Here is a 16,320-nt window from a genome sequence, read left to right on the forward strand (position 1 = left end):
GAAATATGCCTACAATTCTACAAACTGATAGATTCTTAAATAAAATGTAAGGCAATGGCTAGATCATAAGGATAGAAAACAGCCGTTATTGTCGATAATAAGAATGTGGAGATTCAAGGGAAAATAGTGTTGTGATTTATTTATTTACTTGTTATTGTTGTTGTCCAAATAGAAAGACTTAAGACACAAACACGATCATACATAGATTCCTACATACATTTGACATTGTCCGTCTCCGTCTCTTTCGCATAACATATCTATTGTAGTTTTGTGCACATTTATGTATTTACTGTAAAATTATATCAAATGTATATATCAGTCAGCAATTTATTATGTTGAAAGTGTGTGTGTGTATCTATGTACATCTGCATATGGCTTGCACATAAACGCAAATTCAAATATGCATTGCTATGTAAATTTTACTATTTCTTGTGGGGAGGTACTTCTCACCAAACACATAGATGCAACTTCACTTTGTCAGGCGACGGTCATTACGTTTTCGAATTTCTTGGATTTGATTTCTTTGTTGGTTTATTTATTTATTTTTAGTCGCTTTTGATATGCCTTTTTTATTCCGACATACATACGTATGCATGTAATATATGTATAGGTTCCTTTTTTTTGGTTTGGTATAGAAAATGAATGGTAACACACTTTGCATATCAATCAGTAATAGCTTCAACATCGGACCGAATTTTATGCGATTAACAACAACTGAAAAAATTATTTTCCAACCGTATTTGTGTCGCACGAATACATTTTTATACGAACTCATACATACGATTCGATTGTATTTGAAAGAAACTCGATGGTTACACTCTCACGTATACGCTCGGTGCTGAAGGTGTATGTGTCATATGCACAAGCATGCATTTGTATATGTTATACCTCTTTGTGTGTGTATGAGTGCGCATGCGTGTAGTTATTTATTTTGTAATTTTTTCAACCGACAACTGAAACGTGAATGCTAACTTTGCCGTTAAAGTTTTGCTCGAACCACCTCTCTGAAACGCGTATCACGACAGACTAAACTCAAGGTGGTTTACCAACTTTCAGTAAAAGACCAAATGTCTTAGAGACGTCAACACCAGCAATGAACGGTAACAACCACAATCGCACAACCGCAACGACCGTAGTTGTGGATTTGCCACAGTGAAGTCGGAGTAAAGCGAAAAGAGAGCGAGAGAATACATTTAAAGAAGTGCCACAAGAGATTCTCTATGGCTGACTGTAAGCTATGTATATGCATGGGTGTAATAAGAATGAATGTCACCGTAATATGGATAATATGGATACATATATTGCACCCACAGATGACTTATGGGTTTACCCGAACCTATGGATCGATCATCCATACCAAATGTATGGTTTTCTCATACAAAAAACCACCATATTTGTCCAAAAAGAGCTGCATTTCCAAACAATTTTAATAATGAGATCTTTTTGGTTTATCAATTTATTGTTTTTCCATGGTACAATGGCACATAGTGTCAAATGTTATTCTGGGGGACATCTTAAACCCTCGATTAGATAATCGTATTTTGGCGCGAGGATCGCAGAGCTCTATTTCAATGTTGAGCAGAACTAAATCGTGAGTAGATGTGTGAGAGCGTAACTGAGAGATCATCATTAAAAATTTCAGGCGAAAAGTGAAATTAATGGTCTATTTTGATGGAATTTACTATACAAAATCAAGATATCCCCCCACATTACTGTGATATTTTGCCAAACTGTTTATTAAGGATTTTCTTGGGCGCTCTTTACGCATAACATCCAAATAATAAATAAATATGGTATCACAATTGTGAGTTTAGATCCATTTTGTGTATATATTTCAAGATTTAAAATCATTTACAAACTGTTGTTGTTGTTCTTTGTGATTAAAGAAAACCCCTTACAGGAACATCGGAATCCGAAAATACTTAGATCACTGTGCGCTTCTTATCGAAACGACATCTGATCGATCAGATATGACGTACATCCATTGCATGAGACAATTTTTTCGGTTCCAAGGTGTTTTTGTATATGAGATGTAAGTGACAATCAGTCTGTGTTTTTTTTACTTTTTTGTAAAATAAATTGTCAGAATATATTAGGGTCTTAACTTAAAATAATATCTTCAATGAACATATTCTAAATTGGTTCCAAAACGTACCAGAAAAAATGACAGATGAATTTTAAATGGTATGTTTAATTAGAGGATTTGCCTAAGGTGTTTATATATTTTCCGAACACATTCGATGACCAACCCTAATATTCAATTTCAGGCATTGACAATTTATTTTCTATAACAATGATGTTGCTTTTATAATACAATTAGTATTGCATACACCGTATTAAATTCACCTTGATTGGTTCCCAATCGAATTAGTTTAGGGAAAATCTTTAAAACTGCCTAGTATAATAATAGGATTCGGGAATTTTGATTGTTTGTCTCAAGATCAAATCGATTATATGAAGAAATTCTCAACATTGGGAAGGATAATAGCGTGTTCCTGTACACAAATCTTGTAATGTTTACACAATCTTTGTTCTTGAACGAATCCAATAAATATAGACATTATTCACAAGTCTTTTTTATTATTTGAGCTGAAAGTATCTGAATATCGTAACATGGCGATATTTGTCATTTACATCAAATATATATTTTGAATACATTCGGAAAATTTAAAATTTCATAATAAAAATCCAAATATGAACCACGCGGTGAAAAACAAAAACAAAGCCGGACGTGAAGAATATCTTATTCAAGATTTTTTACATAACAAAGATGTAGCTCCATGGTTTCGAGGTACTTCCATTTTTCATTTGAGAGGTGCAAATCAGCTCTTTAATGCTATACGTGATGATGCCGAGCAGAGGACATCTCATCGTGTGAAAACATGTTTGAATTTGATTGGTTTGGAGCCCATACCATCTTCCAGGGATCTGAAATTTATCATGCACTTGAGTCGTGGTAATGATTTGGCATTCCTTTGGTTTCTTATGGAAATGCAGTACAAAGGCTCCGATCGCCCCACCAACGCGTATAGTCTTAACGAACAATTGATATGTTCTGCTATATGCCATTTAGATATGGCTACAACGCTTCGAGAACTGGATAAAATTCTACCTAAAGGTAGAACATGCACCTCCAAAGAGAATACGAAGTCCAAACACCAAGGAAGGAAAGAAAATTGCCGGTTCGAATGCAAATCAAACCATAAATATTTTTCAAAACCACAAAAATGCTGTAAACATCTGGGCATGGAAGAAGAAAATCACCAGAGGGAAGCTAAATCCGCCAATAAGTATATTCTACCTTATTTTGAGAAACTATCTAGACCGCAACATTATGGCAATCCTCTAAACATGTACATGCCCAATTTCAAAGTTCAATTCAGAACATACGCATCTTATGCGGATCCCAACCAGACGGTTTACAACGAGAGTAATCGGTGGTTTGCCGATTATGACATTAATCCCGGACGGAGAGTGGCCTATCAGGCAATTAAAAATGCAATTGCTCAACTGTTTGAAGATTTCAAAAAGGCCAACCCTAATGAAGGGAACGCAGATGTTCTGTGCGCCTATCACAAAACAATCAAAGAAATCGAACAACTGCACAAACATGAGTACATGGTGAAACTCAGGGACAAATGTCTTAAGAATTATTTCGGGAATAAACTGGATTTGACACAGGTATGTCCTGATTTTGTGTCCACCAAGTAAATTTTGAACTAATTTCCGTTTTTATTCAGAAGCGAAGTAATCTTATGAAATTGTCGCTATACAGAGCCATTGAGGCGGAAATGTCAATGATACAAAAGCAAACAACGTCCGGTAGAAACCCGGATTTCCTAAAAACAATTACCAGCGAGGGTAAAATGCTGGACGTAGATGTAGGAGGGGAATACGGAACATGTTGTACAGAATCAATTGTTGCGACTACACAATTGGAAAATGAAATTTCTACATCGCCAGACTCTACATTAACTGCCAAATTTGTGCAAAATTACGATTTCGGGAATGTTGGTGATACTCCCGAGACCTCACAGACATATTTCCATGGTCCCACAAAACACGCACCAATAATTTTTGAATATAAGAAAATATTCCAAAACGTAACAAAGATTCCAGAAGGAGATTGGGTAAAGCTGGGTTTTTTAGATGCATTAGACCAAGACATATCTAGGATTAACGATGTGCGCGAAGCCGCCCAGCAATGTGCATCTGATATCTGGCAAAGAGAACTGCAAAAGTTCACTAGTGAACATAATGATTCAAAAATGTTGTCATCCAGTCCACTGCCGCAATATCCACCTAATGGAAAATATGATGCCGGCGATAGAATACTCATGGATAAAATGCTTGCAGATGCATTCGAATATATGCGAAAAAATCCCAAGTTTGTTTTGGTTCAACTTCACGAAGCGCATAAACTTCCAATGTTAAGGGAATGGATAGCTCGACGTTATGGAAAGGTGTATACGCCTAAAGATCGCTACGAATCGTTTCGTTATTCACTGAACGTTTTCCATGCCTTAGATCGAATGTCTTTTGATTTCCCGACGCCCACTTCCACACAAATAGGTAGACACCACTTTGTCGCTTACAATTGCAAAAAGTATTTGGGAATGAAGGTACGTACCAATGTTTGAGACAAACTCGCTAAAAGTTATGTCGAATTACCTACAGTCCTATGTTCTAGGTTGATGAAATTAAAAGACAATTTTTTCGGCGTTTGGACAACGCCATTATGAAGCAAAGTCGGACTTATTGGTTTGCAATGCGTGGGTATTTGTGTTCTGGCCCTGGTCCACCAAGACAGACTTTTTTCGCCTATATGCCATCACGCCTTAGAGACATACAACGGTTTCGTCTGTGGAAAATTTCGGAACATCGATCAGACAAAGCGGCGTGGGATAAACGTAGGAAATCCAATAGAATATTAAAATCAGTCCTTTAAATCCCCATTCTTTTCTTTCTTTGGAACAATTTGAAAAAAAAAAATATTTGCTGAGGGAGCCGAAATTGATGAATCGGAATAGTCCGCAATTTGGTATTTATGACGTTGGTTTCTGTATAACTTTCGGTGCTTGGATTGAGAGATTTTTATGTGCATTTAATCAGTCCATGTTAAAAATAACAATCAAAATTACGAATAATATTTCTAGTTCGTGTCTATGTAATGCATGTAGAACTGAGAAATAGGCCACAATAATAACATTGTAATTTTTAAATGATGTGGGAGTACAATAAGGCCAAATATATGTATATAAATATATGCAGAATATCAACAAGATCAGTTCTCGTTTCCTAATTTAGATGTATCAAAATGTCCACCTCTGCTTTAAATTACGACCTAACATATTTCTTTTCATTTGTAATATCTGTTGATTGCTCATTATTCGTCCAATATCAACAATAAGGTCTTCTTTTAAGGGGACCCCCCCATTCTCGGAGTCAATTTTTTGTTGTTTTTATTTATTTAGTTTTTTTTTACTTAATTCGAATCTACACAAAATTTCAAGTAAAAATCTCAAGAACTCTTAAGAATATAGCCGATTTATTGTGTCATCATCAAGTGGCGGCTAAAGGGCTTCTCAAACTTTAAACGCGTTTTTCTCTTTTGCGAATGGCAGGCACGATAACTCAAAAACTAATAACCCAATCAATTCCAAATTTGTACATGTTTTTTTTTCTTCTCTTTTAAATCTTCAAATATATATATATATATATATATGTGCAAAGTTATGAACCTTAACAAGCATTGGTATTGATTTACCAGCCCATTGAAAATCTTGAAAAATTAAAATCGAGAATGGGTGGGAACCCCAAAAAACAAAAAGAAAACATTGATGGAAAGAAACAATGTACCACACAATAAAATAATGTATGCACTCACAATTTTATTACGGGACCTGATAGATAACCACTGAAGAGATTACCGCAGGTACGGCTATGAGCGAACGATTCTATCTACCTTCTTTGATTGAGTTTCATCTGCATGGGACGAGGAAACTCTGCCAAACGAAGAAGGAAAACCCCGCCCCTTGTGACGAACTACTAACAACGAAATGGAAAACAACGTCGCATTTACCATGCTGGGAATTGAACCTGCGACACTGAGAATGCCGTAACAAGCATTAAATCGTTCGCATGTTAAACGTCAAGCCCACGACGTAGCCTACCCTATAGCCAAACAATGGAAACATATTTTCAAATTTCAACACTTGAACACTTTCTAAAAATAGAAACCTACCACACGAGGTGGAATTCACATTCTGGCAGAGATGGAAATGTGAAAACTACAGCGATTATGCGTTGCCATATGTTTTTATTAAGTATGATTACTATCTCGGGGTTTACACGTGCAACTTTTGAAAACTGTCGATTTTTTTTTTGTGGTAGAGAGATAAGAAAAGTGACAAGGGGAAAGAAATTCAAAAGAGTATCGTAAAGAGCAGGAGCAGAGTTAACTAAACAAATTGAAGGGCTAAGCAGAATGCTCGCGTTGAGCCATCCGTCGCGTTATATGTTATCGAAAATACAACAACCACAAGGAAACGATAACACAAACGCATATCGTTTCCTTGTGGTTGTTGTATTTTCGATGACAAATAACGCGACGGACGGCTCAACGCGAGCATTCTGCTTAGCCCTTGACTGTGTAAACCACTAGGATGTAAACTTCCAAGGTATAAGGTAAGTGTTGTTGTACAACAGACGATACAACAACCACAATGAAATTTGTTTTTATAAGTCCCAATTTAGATTAGGCCAGTTTACTTGCTACAAGTCCTTGTATGCCGTAGAGAGTGGCAAAGGAATAGAAATTTTCTGGCAATTCGTTTTGTGTATTTTGTTTGTAGTGTCAGTAATTCGAAATACCAATCCAGAACATTTTCGAACATAAACATTCACAAAATGTAAAAAAATAGTTGTGAAACCGAATCGCCTTGTATAGAAGCATGATGCAAGTTCAAAAGAGAACGATAAAAATGTCCGCAAGTAAAATCGCCTAATCTAAATCAGGACTAATACTAGTGTCCACGTCATTTAAGTAAAAATGCAACCAAAGCATACAAATCAAATGTAATATTTTCGAATTCTCAAAATAAAATTGAAAAACATGAATGAGAATTTATCAATTTTATATTTCTATTGCATTTACATACTTCCTCTAATTGATCCACTGCCAGATATGTGCAACACATTTGCAAATTGTAAACAATTCTATGAAGAAAGATTTACCGCTTCAAATGTTCCCAGTAAGCAAGAAATAAATAAAAAAGTAAATTAAAAACGGGGAAAACATTTAATAAAGAAACATTTCGAATTTCATGCGTAACAAATTTTGTATTAAGTTGAAATCAACTGGGTTTTATAGTTACCTTGTATAATTGTACCATGATAAGCATCAAATGGCCCCCACATACTATACTGCCATAGTTTTTCTAATGCAATATAAAAGGGGTTCTTAAAGTACAATTTTTTCTTCGGGTTTGTAACAGAGCAAAAGAAAAATCTATTACAAAATTTGTCGTTGTCGTAAATTTTACATAATACCGACCAAGAGCTGCCGTACAACGACTACGCCTACCGTAAAAAGGGTGAATGCGTCTGGCAGAATACAAAAACGAAAATCGTTAGTTCGAGTCTTGTCGTCGACAAAACATTAAATATGAGATAAAAATTCCGATAATTTAAGTAATAATAAAGTATCTAATTTCCCTTAATATTTTTTCTATCAAATATTGTACGCCCTCAAAAAGTGTATCGAGATTGAACATTGAAATTCCATTGTATTTTTGTTTATTAAACAAATCATATATTTCTATAGAGTTTGGATGATATATCTTATAAATAGTGTTTCCTTTCGATAAATAACAAAAACTTCGAGAAGGAAAATTTGCAAAACTTAGGAATAGTGATATTTGAAGGTTAAATAAAGAGAAATGCCATGAAATTGAATATTGAATATCAACGTAACAAATTTCACTCGATGCATAACACTGACGTGTATGTGTAGATAGTTGAATGTAGTTAAATTTTACAAGCTACACAGTACATCCGCTAGTAAAAAAAAATTAAATTGTCCATTGCAAAACGAAGAGACTGGATACGGGTGTCCTACGATATTTACTTTCCAGTTGTGAATTTTGAAACATTTTCCAACAGACCAATATATAAGGAGTGTTCATAGGCTGTGGCAAGATCCGACATTTTCTCTACAAATTCATTGCTGACACCTTTCTCTTCCAACAAATTCATAAGCAAATCGTAAAGGTACTGGAAGAAAAAAAATATAAAGCGGTCAGGTCAGTTTAACACATATGATGTGTGAATCTCTTACGCCATCCAAAACATCTCCAGCAACAGCGTAAACCTTTTCATTCCATTCTCCTTGGTAGATAGTCATCTCGTCGATGCCGAATATGTCATTGTACTCTCCTTCTTCTGGGGTGCCTTCCAAAAAGGAGCATGTGAACGACAAGGTTGAATTGCCTCTCACAATATCCACTTCAAATTGTGGTTTGCTACGCATTTCTCCCAAGTCTGGCTTATCAGCAGAGGGATTAATTTCTGGCTCCTCTTCAGTATCGACTGTGTGATTAACGTTAAAGTTAATAACAATCCTGCAATGTGAACAAGTAGTACATATGTGAGAATCCCATCACGGTCCACTATAGTATTTACTTACTTCTCCTTGTCTCCCTGTTTGGTAAGTTCAACTTCAGCACCATCTAATTTAACGGCGAAACCTTCCAGGGTTGTAGGAACTGTTTTGATTTTTTGAGCTTTGCGTTCAGCCAAAATCTCTTCAGTCAGAAATTCAACCAATTCCCGCTCTCCTGTAATCGAAACAGAAAAACATCATTACCGGCAACATTTCATCATTTCGATTTCGTTGAGGTTATGTAATGTTGTATTCTCGAAAGATCCTTCATTATTATTTGGAACATACCTTTGGTGTGCATGTGCTTGGATCCACCACAACCGCAACTGCAGCTAACACTGGGTTTGGCCTTTAATATTCCACCAGAAACATGGCTGCCTGTATCTACATTCTTTGACATGTGCCAAAGAGTTCGTGTGAAGTCGCGCTTGCCACCGAAAGCATTCCTCAACGATGTTGTGCTAACAAGACGCACTGCAGCTTTAGTCAAATTGTTCATGTTTTTATTGAAGTTCTCTTTATTCTATTGCAAATGCGAAGAGCTCAGATTAGTGTGCCGGAGTTATGTCAGTTAATGAAATAAAAGCCGTAACCTCAAAATTGGAATGTTTTGACAATTGAAAATGATAATCGATTGTTTGTTGCACAGTAAGATGATAACACATTCAGCATGCGAATACAGTATGCCACAGATACATGTGTTTGACAATTGTTTAATTCCTTTCATTCTGGGTAAATTTTTTGAATCACATTCTAAAAAAATTGATAGTTTTATTTGTTTAGTGGGTACAGAAATCGCATTCGAGTAAAAAATTGCAGAATTTGTAAAACTATCGAATTTTTCCGGTTCTGAAACAGAACTTATGTTGTTGCTTTAATTAGGTATTCACTGTAATTCAACAGTCGATACCCGAATTATCGATAATTTCTCTATAGTTGAATTTTCAGTTGTTCCTTGGTGTTGATTTTGTGAAAAATACACAAAAAATTGTTTTAACTCAATTGAATTGTGACTTGATTGAAGAACATCAAAAATGAATAGTCTTGGTGAGGATTGTAATGAACTCAAGCGCAAGTATGACGCCTGTTTTAATTTATGGTTCTCTGAGCGATTCCTTAAAGGCGACAATGACGACAGCATGTGTGCTCCTATATTCAAGGTTTATCAGGAGTGTGTTAAGGTAGTATATCCACATGTTGAAAGGCTTATCTCCAATTAGCTGAGTTATCTTGATTACCATTTCCAGAAAGCAATGGAGGAGCAGAATATTGAGTTACGCGAAATTGAGGCGGATTACAGCACGGGCGACTACAACGAGAAACCAGAACATAGTAAAAGTTGACCTTTGCTTGATAGCGATTTTTCGGAAGAACCCCTATCCCACAGGGGTAGGAGTTCTAAAGCATCTTTGTCTCATAAGAGGGGCTATTCAGCATAATTTTAAGTGGAGTGCTTAAATGTTTGTTTTAAGTCTTGTTATTTACTCTGATACGTACAAACACTTGTTTTAAATCATTGTTTTTCCTATTTTATGTTAAAAAGTGTTAGTACATTGATAGAGCAATAATAAAATAATCTACTACTAATAGAAGGAACACTTTTGTTGCTGAAAGCAACTCATTGAATTGATCAACAAGGGATGTGGAGGAAAACGGAGACAACTGCGTACAAATAAAAACCAACCGATTTTAGTTTTTGAAATACTTGCAAAAAAATATGTTTTTAAAAATTACCTAACAGGAAAATTGGGAACGCATACATTTTGAAATTTTTCTTTATTAAATATGCTCCCGTATTCAATTTACTCAATCTGCCTGCTGGGAAAATTTGAGGAAGCAAATCCTTTTTTTATAGAATAACTCGCAATTCCCAGCATTTTCATATGTGTTACACATATAAAGGGCAATAGCTCAATTATAGGAAAGATATGGAAGCGATAGAAATATAAATTTGATAGATTTTCATTCATGTCTTTCAAATTTTATTTTGAGGATTCGAAAATATTTCATTTTCAAAAAAAATATGGGGTCTGTTCCCGTACTGCAAGAATCTACTCGATTTTACTATTTTCAGCGATATCATAAAGGAATATTCGTTATCGTAGTAAAAAAAAGTTTGTTTACATTTTTTACAAAAACAAATTTCCATGTGGTTATTGCACGGTTTGTTGTACAAGAACACTTGCTGTTACCTTCTATTATTATACCATGAATACATTTATGTTTGTCAATTGTCTAGTGGCTGTCCTGAATATTTTATAGAGAGTAAACCAGGATAATTTATGACATTTAAAAGGAAAATAAGAAACCAATATTTCAAAATATAAAAACGTGGGCCGAAATGGATTGAACATTAAGAAATTGGAACATTGTATAATTCAATTGTAATATAATTATTTGTTTCATTAATAATTTCAAAATTATTTTTTAAATTATCTGGACGCCTACCTCACAAATACAATTAATGCATGAACTCAATCGTCTTCGACTGTCCTGCCACTGGCAGACGAATGGTAAGGGGGCAAAATGGCGTGGGGGTAATTTCAGTACAGGGCTAATGTAGTGTACGCAACATAAAATTATATACAATTTTTACAGTACGCTGCTCTACTTGGTTCACACTTGGTCTACCGCTTTTCACACTTGTTCTTTTTTAGCTACCTCTCATTACAAGGTTTTTTTTTTGTTATAGAATGAGAGTAGCGAAGGCCATAATTTCAAGCCCCTTCTTCGAAAATTCTTCAAATTTGTTGTCATATGCCTCTTAAAAATATAGTACAACCACTTTTGTAAAATACGACTTTATTGCAAAATTAAAAACAGTTAAAACCAATATTATTTAAACATTAGATTTGACAAGAAATTGTTATAGATAAAAAATCTCAAATTTTACAAAATCCAAAATTTCCCTTCGTCATTTTAGGAAGACCGAATTGTACGGAAATTTTGGATTTACACATTGCGCCGAATTTGAAAACAAAAATATATTTATGTGTATAATTTTTCCATTCCAAATACAAACTATCACAACGAGTTTTTTTTTATAAAGAAGGTAATAAGATCAACTTAAATTTGTAAGCTGTTTGCTTAGCTGAAATTGTGTTTACAAATTGTAGATTTTATCTTAGCCTATATTCATATATGTTAATATTTTTTTTTATTTTTATATTCGATTTATACATTTGTTCCATTTGTAAAAAAGTAAAAAATATATTTATGTATCGGTTGGTAGTTTTCTTAATGTAATGAATTAATGTTATTATTTTAATCATTTAAATATAAGTGGGACGGACATGCACTTTGTTCTTAATATTTTTTACAATATATATATATATATATGATTACAAAAAATTCGGTATAAAAATTTAATTGACATGTGATAAGGCATTTTCTTCTGCATTCCAGATATAAAATCGCAATTGATGATTCTCAACCAGTATTGCTTCAGTGGGGTTTGCTTCTTTGAAATGACTGCAGTCTTTTTAATTATAATTTATAAAACCGTATTTGTTTTTATTTTTTATTTTAAAGGCCGCATAATAATTTAAAGATCTTTTCTTATTGATAGGCTGATTTACAATATGAAATTTCATTGAGCATGTTTGTGGTAGAGTGTACATCAATATTTAAGTGTCCAAAAATAAGGCTGAGTACATGCTGTTGCTAATAAGCACATGTTCTTTTCTCTTTACAAATCGTAATTTTTTTCTATATATTTATTTTTTTAAGTCTAGTAATCGTTATTAAAAGAATTGTTGTGTTACAGATTATTCACCGGCTTCAAACGGTCATCAGGATCACCTGCATGCATGCAATATTATTTTTTTTTTTTCGAACACATACTAATACTAATTCCAAATATACATCGTATCGTATGTATGCTTAAGTGTTGCGCTTCAAGAAAAGCATATCAAAATAGTGATCAGTCTAATTAGGTTTTATGTATAAATACTTGTATTTGTATGGGGTTACGATCGGTAATGGATAATATACAAATGTTCGGGCGATAACTAGACAACGCCTTGACGTCAAACAATGATATGTACGAAAGAAAGAATGATGCGAAATAAACATTTGAACTTATCGAGGGGTTAGGTCTCTAATCGCATAGGTTGATACATATTGAATTTGTACTGAATTTTAGTCGTCGATTATAACATGTGTTTTGTTTCACTATGTATGCATATGATACGATAGTTAGACTCCCTTGGGTATTAAAATTACAAGCTATGAATTATGTAAACTAAAGATTAAAGATTCGGGGGATAAACGTTTCAAACGTCTCGTGAAAATTATAAAAGCATATACCTAAAATTTAAGACTAAAACGAATTGCGCTCTTAATACGCGTCCACATATATACATAACGTAGGGGAAAGAAAATAACAATAATTTTCAATAATTATTGGAAGATATTAATTCAAGTAATGTTTTTGTAGCTTCTTTGGGGAAACCTAAGTAGATTTTCTGTCAACGTTCTCTGTCAGATTCGTCAGCACAAAACATTAGTCGAATAAATATCAATTGCGTGATAATATGAGCGTCGTTCGTGCAAAAATATAAAATTAAAACTAATTTTAAACTAAACAAAACAAAAACGTTTTATAAAAAATTTTACTAAAGAACTGGATGTATTTAACACTACCTATGACCCAGAGTCGATGCCAGCATGCAATAAGTCTGTACGATCATATGTATGTGCGTTTGACTTTAGTCAATGTTGACGTTTTGCAGGGCAATTCTTTTTCGAGATTCTCCGTAGAATTCTTGCATTCGTGACTGCGATCCTTCTCCAGGTCCAAGCTGGGTTTGCCAGGGTGGCAGTAGTGATTCGTATTCATCAGTAGATTTATATCTTTCCCGTGCTTTAGGCCGAATGTTCTACAATAACGAACGTATACAGTTAATACAGTCCATGTCCATAACGGAATTCTGTGATTACTTACGGATTTGCATTGAATTGATTGCGATGACTGCTATGTATAGAAGGAGGCTTGCAATTACGCTTCGAAACATGAAGTCCTACGACCATTCCAATGATGAAAACTAAAGCTAAGGCCAACACTCCAAATCCCCAATAAAAGCTCTTCCCGGCCAACTGAAGTCGCTGTTCCTCGCCAATTGCAGTGGACTGAAGAGGATCTGTAAGGAAACACATTTTATGAAATGTGGTTGATTTAAAATTGCACCTTGAGATTCCTACCATTAACTGAGTTCATCAAGTCGTGCGGATCTACGGACTGAAGGGTGATTTTGTTCTCATCGTTGAAAACATTGAGGAAATCACCACCGATAGCTGTTGGTATTTCTATTCCGGGAGAATTAATATCATTGCCGATTGTTGGAATGCCATTGACAGAAGCCACATTTGTATACACATGCTTCCTAGCCAGTTCTTCTTCTGTGTGATGTTGAGTATTAATTTGCGGATCGACATTGTTGTCTGTTACTGCACCAAAGTTGAGGACAGGGCCATCCGCGATAACTGTGCCCCGATTCGCTGATTTCGGGCACAACGATTTAGCTGCCTTCTTGGTGCTATTCAATGACTGCAGAAAAGATTTAGTGCCAAATTTATGGTTTGAAAATGACAGACTTTTGCACTCGTGTGTCTGCTGGTCCCATGCACAGTTGGGATCCTGTAAACTCAGACAACTAGCACAGTCTACAATATGGGCACAGTGGTGAAGAGGCACCGTCACAATAGACCCGTCGCTTACCACCAATAGCGTGTTACCCTTGGATGAGACAACCATCTCACGAACGGGTGTACCCAATGGCAGAACTTGCAATTCCGAAATAAAGACTGTCTTGATATTGCTGTCATCTTCGTAGTTTGCTCCACTGGAGGCCGTTGGTATGTTTATGAACTTTGTTATTTTACCGTCGTCCGTACCAGCGTATATAACATCGTGAAAATCACCATTTAAGGCCTGCACTTGAGGATCGACGGCTATTGAAGTCAATCTGTGGAGTAGGTGAACTTTCGTTAGCAAAGGACGGCCGAAAATTGAGGGTACCGACGACTCCATTAATGGATGATTTTTCACAAAGTTGACAGCAACACTGGACAAGGTTCGGGAGTCAGGAACACATTGCCCTGGGCGGGGTTCGGGGACTTCAGTATCTTGCACCGGAAGCCATTGAGATTGACTGTCTTTCTGAGATCTAAATCGACCCTCAAATGCCTCCATTATATCGTCAATGCTGAATGCGCATACCGCAGAACCTGGTATAGCATTTACGGATGTGGTAAATATCGCGTAGACCAGGGCATTGGGTCCACTCTCAATGACTGGACTTATAGCTTCTGCAAATAGAATATTTGTTAGAGTGGTTCTGCTAGGCGTAATCTACAACACAAACACTTACGTATTTCATCAAAGTAAAATGGATAATCACCAGGAACTGAACAATTAAGTCGGGCCTTCAAAAACGATGTCCACGTTTTGCTTAGGGTATTCCGACCGCCACGGTCGTTCTTACATACTCGGCCAACTCGGGAATAAATTGTTTTACCAAAGTTCATGAACTCCATTGCAATTTCCCGGAAGAAAAACATAACGTAGCCGTTGCGCTCGATGGCACCCACAAAGTCGGGTTGGTTAAGTTGCTTTAAGTCGTATTGTTCAGTTCGAAGATTTTCTCGGTCGCGATAAATCAGGGGATCACCACCCGAAAAATCGGCAACTGTGGCACTATACAGACTGCCATCCGCATAGGCGTATGTGCTGTTGTGTACTGGACTGTAGGGACATTTTCCTTGGGCTTCCACATCTTCCACAACGCTGTAGGCTATTGGAGCATTTGGATGGACATCATCCGAAATCGGTTCGTAATTGCGACATCGAGGTTTGTACGAGTTAGTACCACAGACCATGATCATATCATTTGGCAAGCGGGCAAAAACTCTTATGTAATTGTGACAATCCGATTCTCTTTTGCCCTTAAGGGCACATAATTCCCGATCGGCGGCAGATGACGACCACTCAATGCGGTTGTTTTCACGTAATCCATTTATGCTTATATTATATATGACATCCCTGTGTAGCAGACAGTTAAGATAAACAAAGATAAAAACAATCAGTTAAAATACGCTTCCGGGAATGTTGTTTAAATATTTACATACCGAGCACCGACCAAAATAGATTTCTCGTCATGATCCAAAATTTTAAAGTAGTCCGTTGTATTTCCTACTAGCTTGGCTAGTATCTTATCTTGCTCTATAAGAAAAACCCGAGAATAAATTAATATAGAGATCAGCATTGCGTCAAGTTGGATATTCCGGACGCACCCTCACTCGGCACTCCGAGCAATCAAATCTACTTACTTGTTTGCAGATCAGGTCTGACATCAGGCATCCAAGCGGACGAGAAATTAATTAAATCTGCTACACAAATTAGCAACAGCAATGATATACATCCCTGCCTTGTCGTTCTTGGTGGGTTTTGTGCGTCTGACATATTTTTATTCAATCTATTGCTACTTAAGCTAAATAGATGCTGCAGTTTAAACATTGCCTTTGGTGTGCGACTCACAATTATACCAAGTAACAAGTAAATTAAAACCAGTAATAGAGCTCAAGTACATTGGTGGTCGTTATTCCGCAGTGGTTGGGGTAATGCAACCGGCTTTGTGTTTCTCCTCCTAAATGGATTT

At 35.8% G+C, this 16,320-nt stretch overlaps 4 protein-coding genes across 4 annotated transcripts; 2 read left to right on the forward strand and 2 right to left on the reverse strand.

The window, feature by feature from the left end:
- Positions 1-1,220: 1,220 nt before the first annotated feature.
- Positions 1,221-5,203, forward strand: LOC133335625 (uncharacterized). Its single transcript, XM_061543934.1, has 5 exons — positions 1,221-1,230; positions 2,726-3,681; positions 3,741-4,622; positions 4,691-4,910; positions 5,157-5,203. The coding sequence occupies exons 1-5, from the start codon at positions 1,221-1,223 to the stop codon at positions 5,201-5,203; spliced, it is 2,115 nt and encodes a 704-aa protein (XP_061399918.1).
- A 2,916-nt stretch (positions 5,204-8,119) lies between these two features.
- LOC133335602 (complement component 1 Q subcomponent-binding protein, mitochondrial) lies at positions 8,120-9,164 on the reverse strand. The gene is made up of 4 exons (XM_061543909.1): positions 8,951-9,164; positions 8,687-8,837; positions 8,339-8,621; positions 8,120-8,274 (listed from the first exon to the last, which is right to left on the reverse strand). The coding sequence occupies exons 1-4, from the start codon at positions 9,159-9,161 to the stop codon at positions 8,125-8,127; spliced, it is 795 nt and encodes a 264-aa protein (XP_061399893.1). The 5' UTR covers positions 9,162-9,164; the 3' UTR covers positions 8,120-8,124.
- A 508-nt stretch (positions 9,165-9,672) lies between these two features.
- On the forward strand, positions 9,673-10,052 carry LOC133335655 (TP53-regulated inhibitor of apoptosis 1-like). Its single transcript, XM_061543964.1, has 2 exons — positions 9,673-9,843; positions 9,910-10,052. Exons 1-2 carry the CDS (start codon positions 9,697-9,699, stop codon positions 10,003-10,005), a joined length of 243 nt encoding a protein of 80 aa, XP_061399948.1. The 5' UTR covers positions 9,673-9,696; the 3' UTR covers positions 10,006-10,052.
- Positions 10,053-13,281: 3,229 nt separating this feature from the next.
- On the reverse strand, positions 13,282-16,124 carry LOC133335626 (semaphorin-1A). The gene is made up of 6 exons (XM_061543935.1): positions 15,992-16,124; positions 15,791-15,884; positions 15,034-15,704; positions 13,865-14,971; positions 13,608-13,803; positions 13,282-13,542 (listed from the first exon to the last, which is right to left on the reverse strand). Exons 1-6 carry the CDS (start codon positions 16,122-16,124, stop codon positions 13,350-13,352), a joined length of 2,394 nt encoding a protein of 797 aa, XP_061399919.1. The 3' UTR covers positions 13,282-13,349.
- Between the last annotated feature and the right edge of the window lie 196 nt (positions 16,125-16,320).

Source organism: Musca vetustissima, unplaced genomic scaffold (genome assembly GCF_032173495.1).
Source record: "Musca vetustissima isolate MV318-11 ecotype Yass unplaced genomic scaffold, APGP_CSIRO_Mvet_v1 utg8222, whole genome shotgun sequence".
In the NCBI taxonomy this organism is placed as follows: Eukaryota; Metazoa; Arthropoda; class Insecta; order Diptera; family Muscidae; genus Musca; species Musca vetustissima.